This window comes from Halichondria panicea, chromosome 1 (genome assembly GCF_963675165.1).
Source record: "Halichondria panicea chromosome 1, odHalPani1.1, whole genome shotgun sequence".
NCBI lineage: Eukaryota > Metazoa > Porifera > Demospongiae > Suberitida > Halichondriidae > Halichondria > Halichondria panicea.
In genome coordinates this window covers 9,753,235-9,768,231 of record NC_087377.1, presented here as the reverse complement: position 1 = coordinate 9,768,231, position 14,997 = coordinate 9,753,235, and the positions used below count along the sequence as shown (strand labels likewise).

The following is a 14,997-nucleotide window of genomic DNA, read 5'->3' as shown; positions in this document are numbered from 1 at the left end:
GTGCATTGGTACATGGTAATAGTAAGGAGAATGTGCAGAGCTAGTGGTATTGGATACTTGTTTCACAGTAGATATAAAATCATCAGAGGATGCTTAGTTCCCTGAAATTGTGAATGTATTTGTGACTGTCAGAGGCTTCTCTTTTGCTGCCAACTTAATTAAATGAAAAAAAAACCATCAAGAAGTCCACTAGTTTGAGGCAATAACCATGATCATTCATACGACAAGATACATAATACACAATGTAACTTTCTTAATAATTGTTTTCACTTTTGATGAATCAATTGTACGAAGTTTCTATATATACTAGGCTGGTGAGCGTACATTTCAATTTCCAATTCATTAAGTATAATTACATACACTTGGAGACAGCAAAACACTCCACAGCACTGCCAGTTGCTTTCTAAGTGTAAAACGAGTGGGATCAAACCGAACAACATTAACAAAAACTTACACGATAAAAATGATTATTACAGCTATAATTATGATTAGTTTAGCACTCTAATCAGACAGTCTTAGATGGAGAGAAGCTGGTGAGGTATACAAGGGTGTATATATAGCCGGAACAGCCGATAACATTTACGAGGGCGTTGACGTGTAGGGTGTAGAGAGGAGGGGTATTCCTCTGTCTTCTTTTCTTCAGCGTACTCAGTAAGTTTTGGCTTGTGAGGTATTGCTATATAAAATATAGATGAAACAGCATTTGTAGTAGTTAAATATCTCGGGCCTACAGGCCCTTCACCACAATCTAACTACCGGGCCAATAACAATTATGAGGTAAAAATAGGTGACTACACATTCATGCACACAAAAGCTATACATCCACCTGATCCAAAACTAATGCTCTTGGGGTGATCACCAATCATAAGGGAATGTATGCCTAAAATTAAAATTTCTGTAACGCTTAGCGTATTCCCAAAAAAGGGATCTTTAGTGGTGCTCTTTAATTCAACTTTTTTCTAGCACTAAATTCTACCAGCTGATGTATGACTAATTTTCTTTGGCTTGGGGTGATACCACATGATTTACCAACAAGCATATTGAAGTATATGACCTAAACATTAATCATTTCAGAGAAAAAGGGATAAATGTGTACAATACAAGATTAAACTTACCTAAATTCAATGAAGAAGATAGTTGCAACGGTAAATAGAGCTTGAATAATGGTTATTCACTATCTATATAAAGCACAGTTGCACTGGATACTGGAAAACTTGACAGAATACTAGTGACAACTCATAAAATCCTAGATTTGCAATAATCTCAGTTACCCGCGAAGTTCCTGGGGAATAGATTAGCCCTCATTAAGCGAGGCGCAGATATTTATCGAGGTCATATGTGAAGGACATTGAAATCTACTTCCGTTTCCAATCCCTCTCTTCTACATATATCTATGCTCAGAGGAGGTATGACATCCGCGTGTGTTAGGCCAGAAAAACACGAAAAGAGAAATACCGGAAGTGAAATTAAATAATGGGCGTGGCCTATCGGGGTCCAATTTGCTGGCGGGTACCACACATTAGTGTACCAGCATAATTATGTGATGCAATTTGAGAAAACAGACTAGACCACTTGGCTTGGTCTAAAAAAGTTGAGATCTCTATGCATACTGATAGAGCAGAGAAATGCCTACACAATGCTATGCTTAGTCTGTACATACCTCATTCTATGACTAGGCCACTCCAAGTGATACTCTGGTTTCTGGTCCACCGCCCGCATCAGATTTTATTCTTGGATTTCTATCTCATTATTGGATTTCTATCTCATTATTTCTACTACGCATGCGCAGAATGGTCCATGTGGTACAAAATAGTGTGATAATGATATTCATTTGCAAAATAATAAGATTCATAAGGTGAAATTGATAATGACATAATGAGAAAAGCCGCCCGCCCGCATGCAATTAGAAAAACTTCAGGACCAGAAACCAGAGTGTCACTTGGAGTGGCCCTAAGTTATAATCGTTTGAAGTTGGTTTGCTATGTCAGATATTGAAAAAACGCCATTCAAAGATGCCCTACTCCATTAGTAAGCCTACAGGGTTCTGCCTACAGTGGTCGTTTAGGTAAGCTGCGACCACCACTAGATATTTTCCGACCACTGCTTTACTTTCTACAAGTACTGGCTAGTCCAGTCGATCTAGCTAGCTGCTAGTATAGTCTTCGCTTACCATTCTTGATGTGCTTTATATAGAGCTAACTATTAATTGAACTGTACTGCGCAAGACCAGAACAATTAATTGAAGCTACAGCATGGCTTTGTTGAGTTCGAGGAGTACTGCAGCTAGCTAGCTAGCTATACTCTGCCTTAAAACAGGGAGTTGGACCACCTGCTAAGGAAAAGACAAGCTAGAGAGTGAGCAACTGGGTGCAGTTAACACTTCCAAGTACTGATTATGACCCTGCGATGAAGAAATCTTAGTATAGCACCATACTGTAATGATGCAAGTACAACAATGTACATATATAATTATTTCAGCTGTATACTTATATGGCTTACAACACATGCATGTTCAAATTTGTGTCTCCCTTCCCGTACACACCCCCTGCATGGGCGAATTTTCCCCATCATTTTTAACCACCTCTCAAAATTCCTGGGCAGAACCCTGAGCCTATGCTTTGTGTTTTTTGACGAAGCACTGAGGTGAACATATTTGCATTTAAAGCACCAGACTTCACATAGAGATAGTAGAAAGGCTATAGATACTTGTAAGCTTATAAAACTAAATTCGTCACTTTGCACTCAAGGTCACAAAGCCAAGTGGTCTGTTTTCTCAGATTACATCACATATATAGATAGAGCTATCTATGCTGCCAGTGACTGGTTTTATTCTGGTTAGACTTCTGTTCAAGGAGTTTCTTTCACTTCTAGTCTCACTAGGTACCTGGCAGGATAGCTTACATACATATACATGCATGCACGCCATGCATGCAGTCTCAAGAAGATCCTAGACAATCAAATGCTACTCTGTCCTACCGGTTAAATTGTAGCTAATCCTTTCCAGTGCCCAAAGTTTTCTCTGGCATTGTCAGTAAAGTATGGATCAATCATGAGCTAGATCACTAGATGTAGATGTAGCTCAGCTAGGCTGCAAAAAAAATGGGAGTGCATGGTGTCACTGGTTTTTCCATGAGCTTTATTATAAGTATATATACTTAATATAGGAATTGTTTATGACATGTACACTGTAAAAAATGGTGTGTGGTTTTGACGCAAGTGCGTGACTATTGTGGCAATTATCAGGAAAAAACGCAAGAAAAAACGCACGTTTGCCACAATAGCCACGCACTCTGTGTCAAAACCACACATCATTTTTTACAGTGTATGGGTCTATACATCACTACACTGTTTGAAAGTATACAGAGCTAACGTGCAAAACACCCTCAAGTGTAAATTTCTCTTTTAGTGTGAGGTCTGCAGGTTTACACTAAAAGAGAAATGTATCTGTATACAGATTGTTACTGATGCTGTTGGTCTCTGACCGTCTGTGGTATTTGAAAATGGTGTGGTAATGATGTAGATATGTGTAACACAGTGCCTGAACATGCAAAACACCTCTGGTGTAAAATTTCTCGTTTAGTGTGAGGTCCGCAAGTTCACACTAAAAGAGAAATGTATCTGTACAGATTGTTACTGATGCTGTTGGTCTCTGACAGTCTGTGGTACTTGAAAATAGTGTGGTATAATGTGTGTAACACAGTGCCTGAACATGCAAAACACCTCTGGTGTAAAATAATCTTTTAGTGTGAGGTCCAGCGGGTTCACACTAAAAGAGAAATTTAGCTTTACAGGTTTTTTACTGCCTTCGTGGTAAAATTAAACTATAATTATAGTTAATGTACAATTATAGACATGCATGCATGTATATATTATGCATGTCATACTGCTCTGCCAGGTAAAGTTCAACAGACAGTGCTTATACTTCCAGTGCATGTACAAATGTGTTTTGCTAGTATTATAATTATGTAAAGGAGATTAGTATATATATACTTGTTGTGAGACTGCATGTATGTATATTATTGCATGTTAGTCTTAATAGTGACACTGCATGGAAGTGAAACAAAAGCCTATGATCCTGTGTATATAATTATATATAGGCTATAGCCATGCAGGATTTTGTTTGAATTTTATTGAACAATGTTATCCAAAAGGAATTGTACTTATAGGTAGTCACGTAGCTATAATCCTATAAATGTACATGTACTTCCCAATAATTATAGTAAAAGTATAAGAGTATTAAGCTAAAACGTGAGATTGTGAGCTAGCTGTGTTTCACAATAATTATAATTATGCATGGGAATTAAAACAGCACGTTTAAAAATTTTAAAGTTGTATACGATGCACTATATAAAGCATATACTGAGAGAGGCAGATTGTGTTCCACATGAAATTTAGGTGTTCTAATAAAAAAAGAGTGCCTATATATGCATGAGTTTGTTCTAGAATTCTTGCACGGTGTTGCTATGGTTATTGTATCTACCATGCAGTCAGATTGTTTCGTGTTCTTTTTGCTTTTAGGTAAGCCCTGCAGGGTGCTTGCCCTTGTGTCTGATCATCATCATCACTCGTACCGTTTCTTGGGCTAACCCGGTATAGAGCGTTTCTTGTTTGTGAGAGTGAGCTTATATATAGGGATGCATTAGTCCGCTGACATCAGCAGCAGGTATTTGAACTTCATCCAGGCATCGCTCGGAAATGAACCATATATTTCATGGAGTGTACAGTATCTATGATTAAACTTAGCTAGCTCGCATGCAGCTGCTTGCTTGTTCTAATTATTCCGGACACTTCGCATGCTCTGTAAAAATCTGTTCTAATTATACCTGGACAATTTCCAAAATAATTATTTTTTGCTGTCCGATAAATTAGAAGATATACGGTATATTCAAAAATACTTCCCCAAAAGTTGTTGTAGTGGGAAATCATTTTAGGTGAAAAATGGGGGTGATGGTGTACAGTATCTATGGTTTAATCATAGATAATAGAGCACAGAAAGGGATTGGAAACGTAATGATTATTCATAGCATTCTTGGTTCAGATGCGTGTCTCCATCACGTGACCTACAGGTGGCACTTCTATAATTATTATCGGCAGAAGCAGGCCCTACTATAGCCTCGATCCCAGGCCGAGTTTTCGCTTTTATAACGGCTAGGCGAACAACTGGGCCTGGTACTAGTTGTCTGCGCATGCGTCAAATTTTCATTGTATATTTGTGGTCGGCAAAAATATTTAATAAATCAATAATAGAAATTTGTACACAGAAAATGCACAGAGTGAGTACACAAAAGATGCACATAGGGAGCTGCTTCACAAAGGCCTGGGGAGTTGCCAGTTGTGCTGCAGCACAATTACAGTGACCCAGGGCAACTTCAGGATGATTGAATGCCTTCAAATTACGTTTCAAAAAGATTTAGTAGGCTGCTGGACTTCTCTGATTCTAGGCCCCAACTCGTAACTCATTGCTTGAGAAAACGTAGATTCTCTTGATGTCTCTGAGCTACCCAGCAACGCTCGAATGAACAGGTCATACTCCAGTCCTGTGTCTGTGAGTATAGGACAATAATTATTAAAAGAAACCAAAGACGGTTAAACCCTTACCTCAAACTGTCCAGTCTCGTCCGTTAGTATAGCCAAGAGGAGCACTGTTGGGATAGCTGGATATTAGCCATTGCTCCTGTACAGAGAAGTAGACATTTTAAATACGTGTAGATCTATACATATTAAATTTCTCGGTTATAGTGTCATTGTCGACGAGCTGATGATGGCAGCACCAAGTTCTCTAGCTCACACTCTTCACTTGATCCACCATATTAATGATGAAACTATAGTCTACCTACATTCTTGCCAAACATGAACAAGACTTAACTTGATAGCATAGCCGGCCATAGGGCCCACACAAAAATATCTGACCTTAACAAGCTTGACAAAGCTTTATACCTCTTCCCTTGTTGTTCAGTCTTCAGAATAAGCTTCAGAGAAGAGAGAAGCTTCAGCTAAGAGCCATTCCAATCGATTCCAATAATGATAAAACGGGAACTGACTTCTAGTACACGATAGTACACGAATATAAATGTCACGAAAGTGAACGAGAATATCCATTCGTCAGAATCTGACGAACGATTGACGCATGCGCAGACAACTAGTACCAGGCCCAGTTGTTCGCCTAACCGTTATAAAAGCGAAAACTCGGCCTGGGATCGAGGCTAGCCCTACTACTACATGTAGTACTATACTGCAGCAAGTGAGCTTGACTACCGATATCTACGAGAAACTATTGTGACAGTTCTTGCTCGGGCAGACTTAAATCTCCACAGTGATAGATGTTTCAAGGTGCAGGAGTTTGGCAGGAGACTAGTAGCCAAGATTGAAGCAGATGACAAGAACACAGTTACTGCTTTGTCACAATGTATGGCTGCACTAGTAAAGATCCTTGATGGTATTCTGAACGAGGCATCTAGTCTAACAGGCTGTGATTTGCAAAGGGGGAGAGCATGGAGTAAATTTCATCAATTGAGATGCAGCACTACCATTACCTCTTTGTGGACTGAACTTCTACGCCAACTGAACGTTTTCTCCACTAATGCGTTACTATTTCAATCTGTAGCTCAGGAAATATTTGAAGGTCGAATAAAGACATTCTTTCCGGTTAAAGAATCACCCTGGAAGTCTACTAGTCAAGATGAAGACATTTCAGAAGATGAGCAAAACATCATTTATGTATGTCTGTGGTTATGTGCCTGTTGCCCTAAAACGTCGATACGAAAAAAGAAAAGGTGAAAAGTATGCTTCGTTTGTACAGTGTCTACTGCACATGTCTATTGGTGCTTTTGAAGACTCATTTTATGACTATGCAAGGAAGTGGTTTGAAATTGTAAATCGTGGGGGAGCCTTCGAAGTGAGCGATTCAACATACCAATTTTTCTTGGTGTTGGAAAAGAAAACTCGGCATGCTCTTAAGTCATACCTACATACAGGTGATGATCAGAAATTTGTTGTTGACAAGATCATGGCAGATGAAAACATTATCTTTTATTGGTCAATGCTCTCTGTCGATTTGGACGAAGCCGACTGTAAAGAGATTTTGAAAGATGTCGTCACATTATGGTTAAACATTAGAGGATTTTCTACTACTGGTGCATGGGTTGAACAACACAAGAAAATTGCTGGTACTACAATGAAATCCAAGCCTAGCCTTCGTGCAGGGTTAAAGAAGAGTAGATTGAAGAAATGAACACTATAGATCTATAATAATTATATCTTGTGTATCATTGTGGTTTTATATGTTCCCTGTTTTTGTGGTCACACTTATGCATACATGTATATATACAAGATAACATTGCTTGCAATAATTAAATTGCAATACTTCAATGTCAAAATAACGAGACACTATATACAAATGAATTATAATGATACAGATGTCAAAACGTAAATAGAGGAGTCATGTACGGGCACGTACGATGTTTACAATTTCCTATTTGCTGAGTGACGCTTGCGCTTTGGAAGACGAGCACTGTCGATCAAATCTGCTTGTTCACAGTTTCGCCGTCTGCAATTACCCCTGACTGGGTCCTTGGCCAATGCTCCTTGAAGGCGTAGTGAGGTGGTATTGTATACAAAATCTTTAACTGTAGGATTATCACAACGACCCCCACGAGATCTCTGTTTACCAAAAAAACTCTCCAAATTATCCTGGTTGAAGCGCTCGCTAAACACTTTAACCCCAGGGTAGGACAGCAGGTACTTAGAAACACCGACAAATGAGTGCACTAAAGGGAAACATAATTATACACAATAAATCATTATTATTGTGCAAACCTGTCATATATAGTCCTTCCTCTGTTTCCCTGCTCAACCGCATCTGTTGCTTTTGAGCTGCAGTGAAGCCAGATCGACTGGATACACTATTCTTCCATTCAGCTAAATATCCCAGAAAGTCATTTTCCAGCCACTACATAATTATATAATTATAGTGTACATGCATGCATGTAGGTGTATTGTTTAAAAATTCACCTCAAATCGGGTATCTCGTGGGGTCCGATAAGGAAGTAGATCTGGTTTCCGTTTCTTTTTCCCCTCTGAATATGCTCTTACATTGAGGCAGTCAAAGAAACGATCAAACATTAAGCAAAATCGCTGGGTTTCTTTTGTCTCTGGATCGTTGTAGTATTCCAAGGCTTTAGCCACAGTACTGCTTAGTACCTGCATGGGTATAATATTATACACTTAGCATAATTATAAATATTACGCTATATAGACATGCAGTATTTGAATATTATACGGTATATATGTACCTGAGCAGCGAGATAAACTTTCATACGAGAGTACGAAGTCAAATGGAGGTGTTCTGACTTTATCTTAGGTAGCAACGATAACCCTGTTCTAGAAGTAGCCTTCTTCTGTAAATCTGTGAGATGATGCCAGCTGATGTGGGATCCATTGATCTGCATATATTGAAAATGCATGCATGCACATGACTTACTATTAACAGTATACATATACACACTGCTTACCCATAGTGCACGACTACTTGTGTGAGCAAAAGAATTTGCCCAGCAATTTCTAGCGGTTTTAATGAGGTGTGGAGCATCTGAAAAGAAATATACTGGTCGAGGTTCGTCTGCATACGGATTATTGGTCATATATACATCTTTTTCATTAGAGTGCATCCGAAAGAATTTTCTGTTTTGAGAAGCACCATCACAAACGAAAGCGACAACCTTTAAATCAGCAGCTTCAAGCTTTTGGACAGCGTCCCAGACGAGAGGGAATAATTGATCAGCTGAGAGGTTGTGTGTAGCAAACTGGGCAAAAGGAAAGTTGAGTTTAATGAATAGCCCTCTGACCATAAACACCAGCATGTGTTTGGCAAGTGGTAGTCGACGGGAACCTGATGTTTCATAAGCTTCTTGTTTACAAGCTTCCTCAAACTTTAGAAGTTCGTTGTTAATGTTGCCAATGTCAACGTAGCCTATAACTCAAACGCCATGTTTATCGTACACAAGGTTTTCTTTAATACGCATTTCATCCCAACACAAGGACACATGTTTCTCGTACAGTTTGAGCGAATCTACTTTAATTTCTCTGTTGATGAGTTGCTCAGTGACTTCAGGCAAGAATCCAGTTGAACTCTTAATGTGGTGTGTGTAATCCCTCAGGGTTCGATTAGAAGGTAGAGATATAAATCCGGAGTCACGAATGGCTTCATAAGCAGCAGAGGAATGAAGTTTGATATTCAAGCACCATTTTATGAATGTTGGGTGCCACCGCATTTGTTTTGAATTTTGTTTTAAAACTAATTCTCTCTGCTGCTCCCAAAACAAACGCTTGTATGATCCTTCGGGATACAGTTTGTGTATTGAAGGAGTTTGTTCTTCAACAATTGTTGACAGATCTTGGTGTAGGTCATCATCAACCACAACTCCTTTACTTTTGTTGGAAGCCTCTATTTTATGTACTAGTCTCTCAAGTTTGCGCTCTGTGGAAGTAATTCGAGCTCGCAGTGAATGGTAACGTTTTCTTCCTAGTGGTGTTGATAAATATCTAACGTTGGTGCGACTGCTACTAGTTGTGTGTTTAGTTGGGCTTGACAGAACAGACTTTTCCCAATGAGAATACATTGTTCGGAGAGAAGCACGATACGAGACACATCTTGAACATTTTCCACTCGGTACCAACATTTCACATGATTTTGTGCGTACAGTACAACAATGCTTTTCCCCGTTGAGATTTACATCAGCGCTATCATCAAGTACTGCTGATACCTTACCATCTCTGAATCCTTTCTTATCTTTAGCCATTCGTACAAAGCGTTCCTCAGGATGAGCTGGGCACACTTTCAGCTTGTCCAGGCAGCACAACATTTCGTTAACATTATCAACGGTCACGGACTGAGAAAAGTGCTTAATTGCTGAACAGTTTGAAGGAGTAACACACTTCCCATGTACATTCAATGTCCAACAGCAGTCACTCTTGATAGTGAAGGTCAAAATCACAGCACCATCTATGCCACATGACCTTGTACGCTCCCCTACCTTGCAGAGTTTCAATTCCGAGACAGGGCTCTTGGATTGATCGGTCCATGAGCGTGAGGGCATGATTAATCTAGACTGGATGTCAGCGAGAGATGGAACCTGTGAATAATAGCTATGAATAATTACCATTATTTTTTGTTTAAATAGTTTACCTTTTCTGACACAGATTCATTGCGTATGTGATGTTGACGCTTAAGGGGCCGCCCCTTGCTGGTTTTGAGCTTTCGATGCCTTTCAGCATTCTTACGTTTGGCAAATGTGAACTTTCTATATCCCATCAGTAATACCTACACACATGTACATGTACATGTACATGAATAATAACTGTCAGGACATTTTAATGATGTGGTCACTCAGAGTATTTATATGTTAATCTTTATTAACCATGCACTTCTACTACCACTTCTTAGTAAATAAGACTCCTTCCTTAACAGTTGTTTTTACTCATTTGCAAGGTCAGGAAAACTCCACATAGCAACCAATGTTCTGCACTGACTTACTGTTGTAACCGGTTCTTAAAGATGTATTTGGACTATTATAACAAGACAGTGCAACACAGTGCAGTCAAATGAGCCTACTGTTGTATCTAACAATTTACAGAAAGCTTTAGTAACGCTTTAAAAACTCCACAAGTATATTAAACTTCTGCTTACCTTTCTTTAACAAGATTTTCTAGCAGCAAACGAAGACTTGACACTAGCTCTAGCGCGCATAAGTTGTTTGCATGAGTTGCGGGGGTGGCTACACAGTTTTGTGGTCTAAAGCAGATTCATAGCCATCCAATTGTCAAAAGAGTAGAATAGTAAACAAACAATTAACACTTGTAACCGCGAGACACGCATATGACACAGCTGCAAGATGTCACTACGTGGGTTGTATACTGGGTCACGTGAACGTTTCCAATCCCTATCTCTATTATCTATGGTTTAATAGAACAGTGAGCGACTGAATAGTTGCACTATAGCTAATAATTATAGTATGTTATAGTTATAACACGGGCACAAGGGATTGCACTGAAGCACGAGGGCGTAAGCCCTGAGGGCTGCATGTTCCGAGAATGCATTCATGGGTGTTCCGATTATGCTCCTATATATGTATAATTAATAGTATGGCTATGAGTGCAATATAGGATTAATAGCACGAGTAACAAGCAATGGCAAGGATACTAATTGCACGAGACGTAGCCGAGTGCTATTAACCTTGCCAGTGCTTGTTATGAGTGCTATTAATCCCATATTGCACGAGTAGCCATACTATTGATTGTTAATCGTTTGTGATGCAGTTTTAAGGACATTTTTAGCTGCAGTTTCAGTAAAAAAATTAGCCGCGGCCGTAACTCGGTATTGTCGGGAATATTACAGCACTGCATGGAGTGTCTGTTGTATTGGAACAACGAAAATTGCCCAAAAGAGTGTCCGGGGTAATTAGAAGTGTCCGATAAATTAGTAATTATTATGGTAGCTTATTCATTCACCTATATACAATGGTATATATATATAATTATATCAGTACAATTTCTTAGAAATGTTCCAATGTTGATCAGATATAATGATTTATTAGTACAACTATAATTATACTCACCTATTTTGGTATTCTATATATCCTCTCTATAGACTGGATGCACTGTATGTCACATAGATTTGATGCAAGTATATAGTCTCCAATTGATAGACGGGATGTTAAAGTCTTCGCCAATGATCACTGGGCATGATTCTGAATATGAAAAAATCATTGATAGAGAGTTCCTGAGGAATGTTAGGTGGATGTTGGACGAGCTTGGAAGTCGATAGAAGACTCACTAGCACTTTTAGCTGATGGTGTAGGGTAACTTATTTCCACCCATATAGGAGTTCACTCTGACAGTCGGTTTTGAGGTCGTGGAGCCTTGTTGCAGGGATGTTGTTACGAACCAGAAGCATATTATAATCCCTCCCCCTTACCAATTTCTGTCTCTCCTGAAGACAAAATGATTGGGGACCATTAGTTTTGTATCTGTGTGTTTCTGTGACAGCGATAATATCAATGTTTTCTCCTGCGTGAAGTTGTCGTAGTTTGTTTGCAACACTCTTAGCATTAAACAATATGTCTGACTTTGTGGAATGGAGTGAATAGTTGACGCTGTTTGAGGAGGAGTTGAGAGTTGTGGAGAGATGGTGGGTAGGTGATGTTGCATCCATTGATGTGCTTGGAGATAATGTGGTGGTAGTGTCCCTACCTATAAGGTAGTGCATCCGAGTAGCATTCAGTTCAGTGATTACAGCACCATCCAGGCTCGATCAGACTTTGAAAGACTGTCATATTTTTTGTCATCCATGTCTAGACACTTGGTGTGATATCAGCAGCAGCAGTGTTCACACTCAGGTTGGTTTACTTGCATAGACAAAGTACACAGTGACACACACTGCAGTGCTGTGGCTCTGGCTGTTGGCTGCATTTATTGGCCGGTACAGAACCCGCTAGCAAATTGGACCCCGCTGCGCCACTCCTATTACCACGCCCATTATTTAATTTCACTTCCGGTATTTCTCTTTGAGTGTTTCTCTTTTAGTGGCCTAACACGCGTGTCATCCGCGTGTCTTTAACACACACATTCCTTAGGTCAAAGTTCAGAATGTGTGTGACATGCGGATGACACGCGGATGTCGTACCTCCTCTGGAGCTAACTATCAAGTACTGTTGATGACTCAGCTTACAGCATCACAAAACAAGCAGGCCGGTCGGGCAAGGCATTTTTCAGGAGCTATCCTACACTTTCAGACTTCTCTGAATAACTATATAGTAACTAGTAACGAGTAATTTAGTAACGAGTAATTTAGTTGACAAATTTCACATTAAACTCAAAACTTACCTGATTCAATACCACAAGCATGGCCGTCATATGACGGCTTCAACAGGGAAAGGGTTCCATAAAATCTAGAGTAGACTAGACTATTATATAGTGATATGGATCTATACAAGTCATACACTTTCTGGATTGTGGGAACATTTTTTCTTGTTCTCATAATTATTTGAAAAAATTATGTACAGTGTAGATGCAGTTGCTGCCGGCATTCTGGTGTCAACTCCCCTCTCTACTAATGGAGTACTAACAATATGTCCAGATGTTCCCCTCTCCATCACCTGCTCACACAACAACACTGCTAGTGGTTCCACTCGCTGGAGGATCACCGGAACCACCACACAAAACTGTAATGCTCTTCTGAGTCACGATCCCCCTGACAACGAGGCTTGTGGTCCATTCATCATCACCTCAACCAGTAACATGGACTCTGTACTGAGCTCCACTGCTGAATTAGTTGCTGTCCCTGAGACACTGGATGGACTCGGCTATGGTTGAGTGTTTGGACGCCACTGGTAATGTTGCTGAGTCCTTGGGGATTATCACTATTCAAGTTGTAGGTGCGCCAGAGTGACTGGTGTTTTTCAGTACTGTATATAAATTATGTCTTTCTCACGCACGCAGATTCTACCCCCTCTTCCGATTTTGTTTTGTACTCTGTTGAATCAAATGTGACTGGTAGCTTGAAAATCAATGTGACCAGCCCTGGAGCGTATGGCACTGATGTTACCTACTCTGGTAGTTTGGTAGTATGGCGCTCCATTTGTTTCATTATTCAATAGTGAAAAATATTGTCAATGGCGAAATAATTATGTTGACAATGATGTAATGTGATTGTCAATAATTGGGTGCCTATTGTCAATAATTATCCGATTCATTGTCAATAACTATCGTGATGTTGTCAATAATTGGGTTGCCTGTTGTCAATGATTATCTGATTCATTGTCAATAATATCGTCATGTTTGTCAATAATTGTTGGAATTATTGTCAATAATTATCATCATTATTGTCAATGATTGCTCAATTTTATTGTCAATAATTATCATCATTTATTGTCAATGATTGTTCAAAGTATTGCCAATAATTATTCACCCGTTTTTATTCGATGTCCCTGCTCCATTCTGGAATGGGTCACCATATTTTACTGCGCATGCGCATGAACTACCAAGAGCCATGTGGCAGGAGTTGACTCACTGTACACGTACACAAAAAGACCAGAGATTAAAGACTTACTGCAATTAACTCACGACCTCCCCAGAACACGTACTGCAGGAAGCTTTAGCAAGGGTCTTGAAGTCGAATGGCAGCCAACGAGCAGGAAGCTCACTGAGTAAAATAACTCTGATATATATAAATTAAATTATACTACACTAGGCCAGCTATAGCTATGTACATAGTAAGCTATGTACATAGCTGGCCTAGTGTAGTATAACTTAATTTATATATATCAGAGTTATTTTACCTGAGCTTCCTGCTCGTTGGCTGCCATTCGACTTCATAGCTGGCCTAGTGTAGTATAATTTAATTTATATATATCAGAGTTATTTTACTCAGTGAGCTTCCTGCTCATTGGCTGCCATTCGACTTCAAGACCCTTGCTAAAGCTTCGTGTTCTGGGGAGGTCGTGAGTTAAGTCTTAATCTCTGGTCTTTTTGTGTACGTGTATAGTGAGTCAACTCCTGCCACGTGGCTCTTGGTAGTTCATGCGCATGCGCAGTAAAATATGGTGACCCATTCTGGAATGGAGCAGGGACATCGAATAAAAACGGGTGAATAATTATTGGCAATACTTTGAACAATCATTGACAATAAATGATGATAATTATTGACAATTATTCCAACAATTATTGACAAACATGACAATATTATTGACAATGAATCAGATAATCATTGACAACAGGCAACCCAATTATTGACAACATCACGATAGTTTATTGACAATGAATCGGATAATCATTGACAACAGGCAACCCAATTATTGACAAACATGACGATAGTTATTGACAATGAATCGGATAATCATTGACAATAGGTAACCCAAGTATTGACAATCACATTACATCATTGTCAACATATTTCGCCATTGACAATATTTTTCACTATTGAATAATGAAACAAATGGAGTG

The 14,997-nt window shown here is 39.3% G+C and overlaps 1 protein-coding gene and 2 long non-coding RNA genes across 3 annotated transcripts; all 3 read right to left on the bottom strand.

Moving 5' to 3' along the window:
- Positions 1–325: 325 nt before the first annotated feature.
- LOC135352475 (uncharacterized) lies at positions 326–1,305 on the bottom strand. The gene is made up of 2 exons (XR_010399808.1): positions 1,116–1,305; positions 326–676 (listed from the first exon to the last, which is right to left on the bottom strand). It is a non-coding gene; the product is annotated as an uncharacterized LOC135352475 (long non-coding RNA).
- A 3,921-nt stretch (positions 1,306–5,226) lies between these two features.
- On the bottom strand, positions 5,227–6,212 carry LOC135337511 (uncharacterized). Its single transcript, XR_010395168.1, has 2 exons — positions 5,599–6,212; positions 5,227–5,543 (listed from the first exon to the last, which is right to left on the bottom strand). It is a non-coding gene; the product is annotated as an uncharacterized LOC135337511 (long non-coding RNA).
- A 2,763-nt stretch (positions 6,213–8,975) lies between these two features.
- Positions 8,976–10,097, bottom strand: LOC135337575 (uncharacterized). Its single transcript, XM_064533844.1, has one exon. The coding sequence runs from the start codon at positions 10,092–10,094 to the stop codon at positions 8,976–8,978; it is 1,119 nt and encodes a 372-aa protein (XP_064389914.1). The 5' UTR covers positions 10,095–10,097.
- Between the last annotated feature and the right edge of the window lie 4,900 nt (positions 10,098–14,997).

Coding starts and splice junctions, on each gene's coding strand:
- LOC135337575 (XM_064533844.1), bottom strand. CDS start 10,094: ATGCCCTCACGCTCATGGACCGATCAATCCAAGAGCCCTGTCTCGGAA.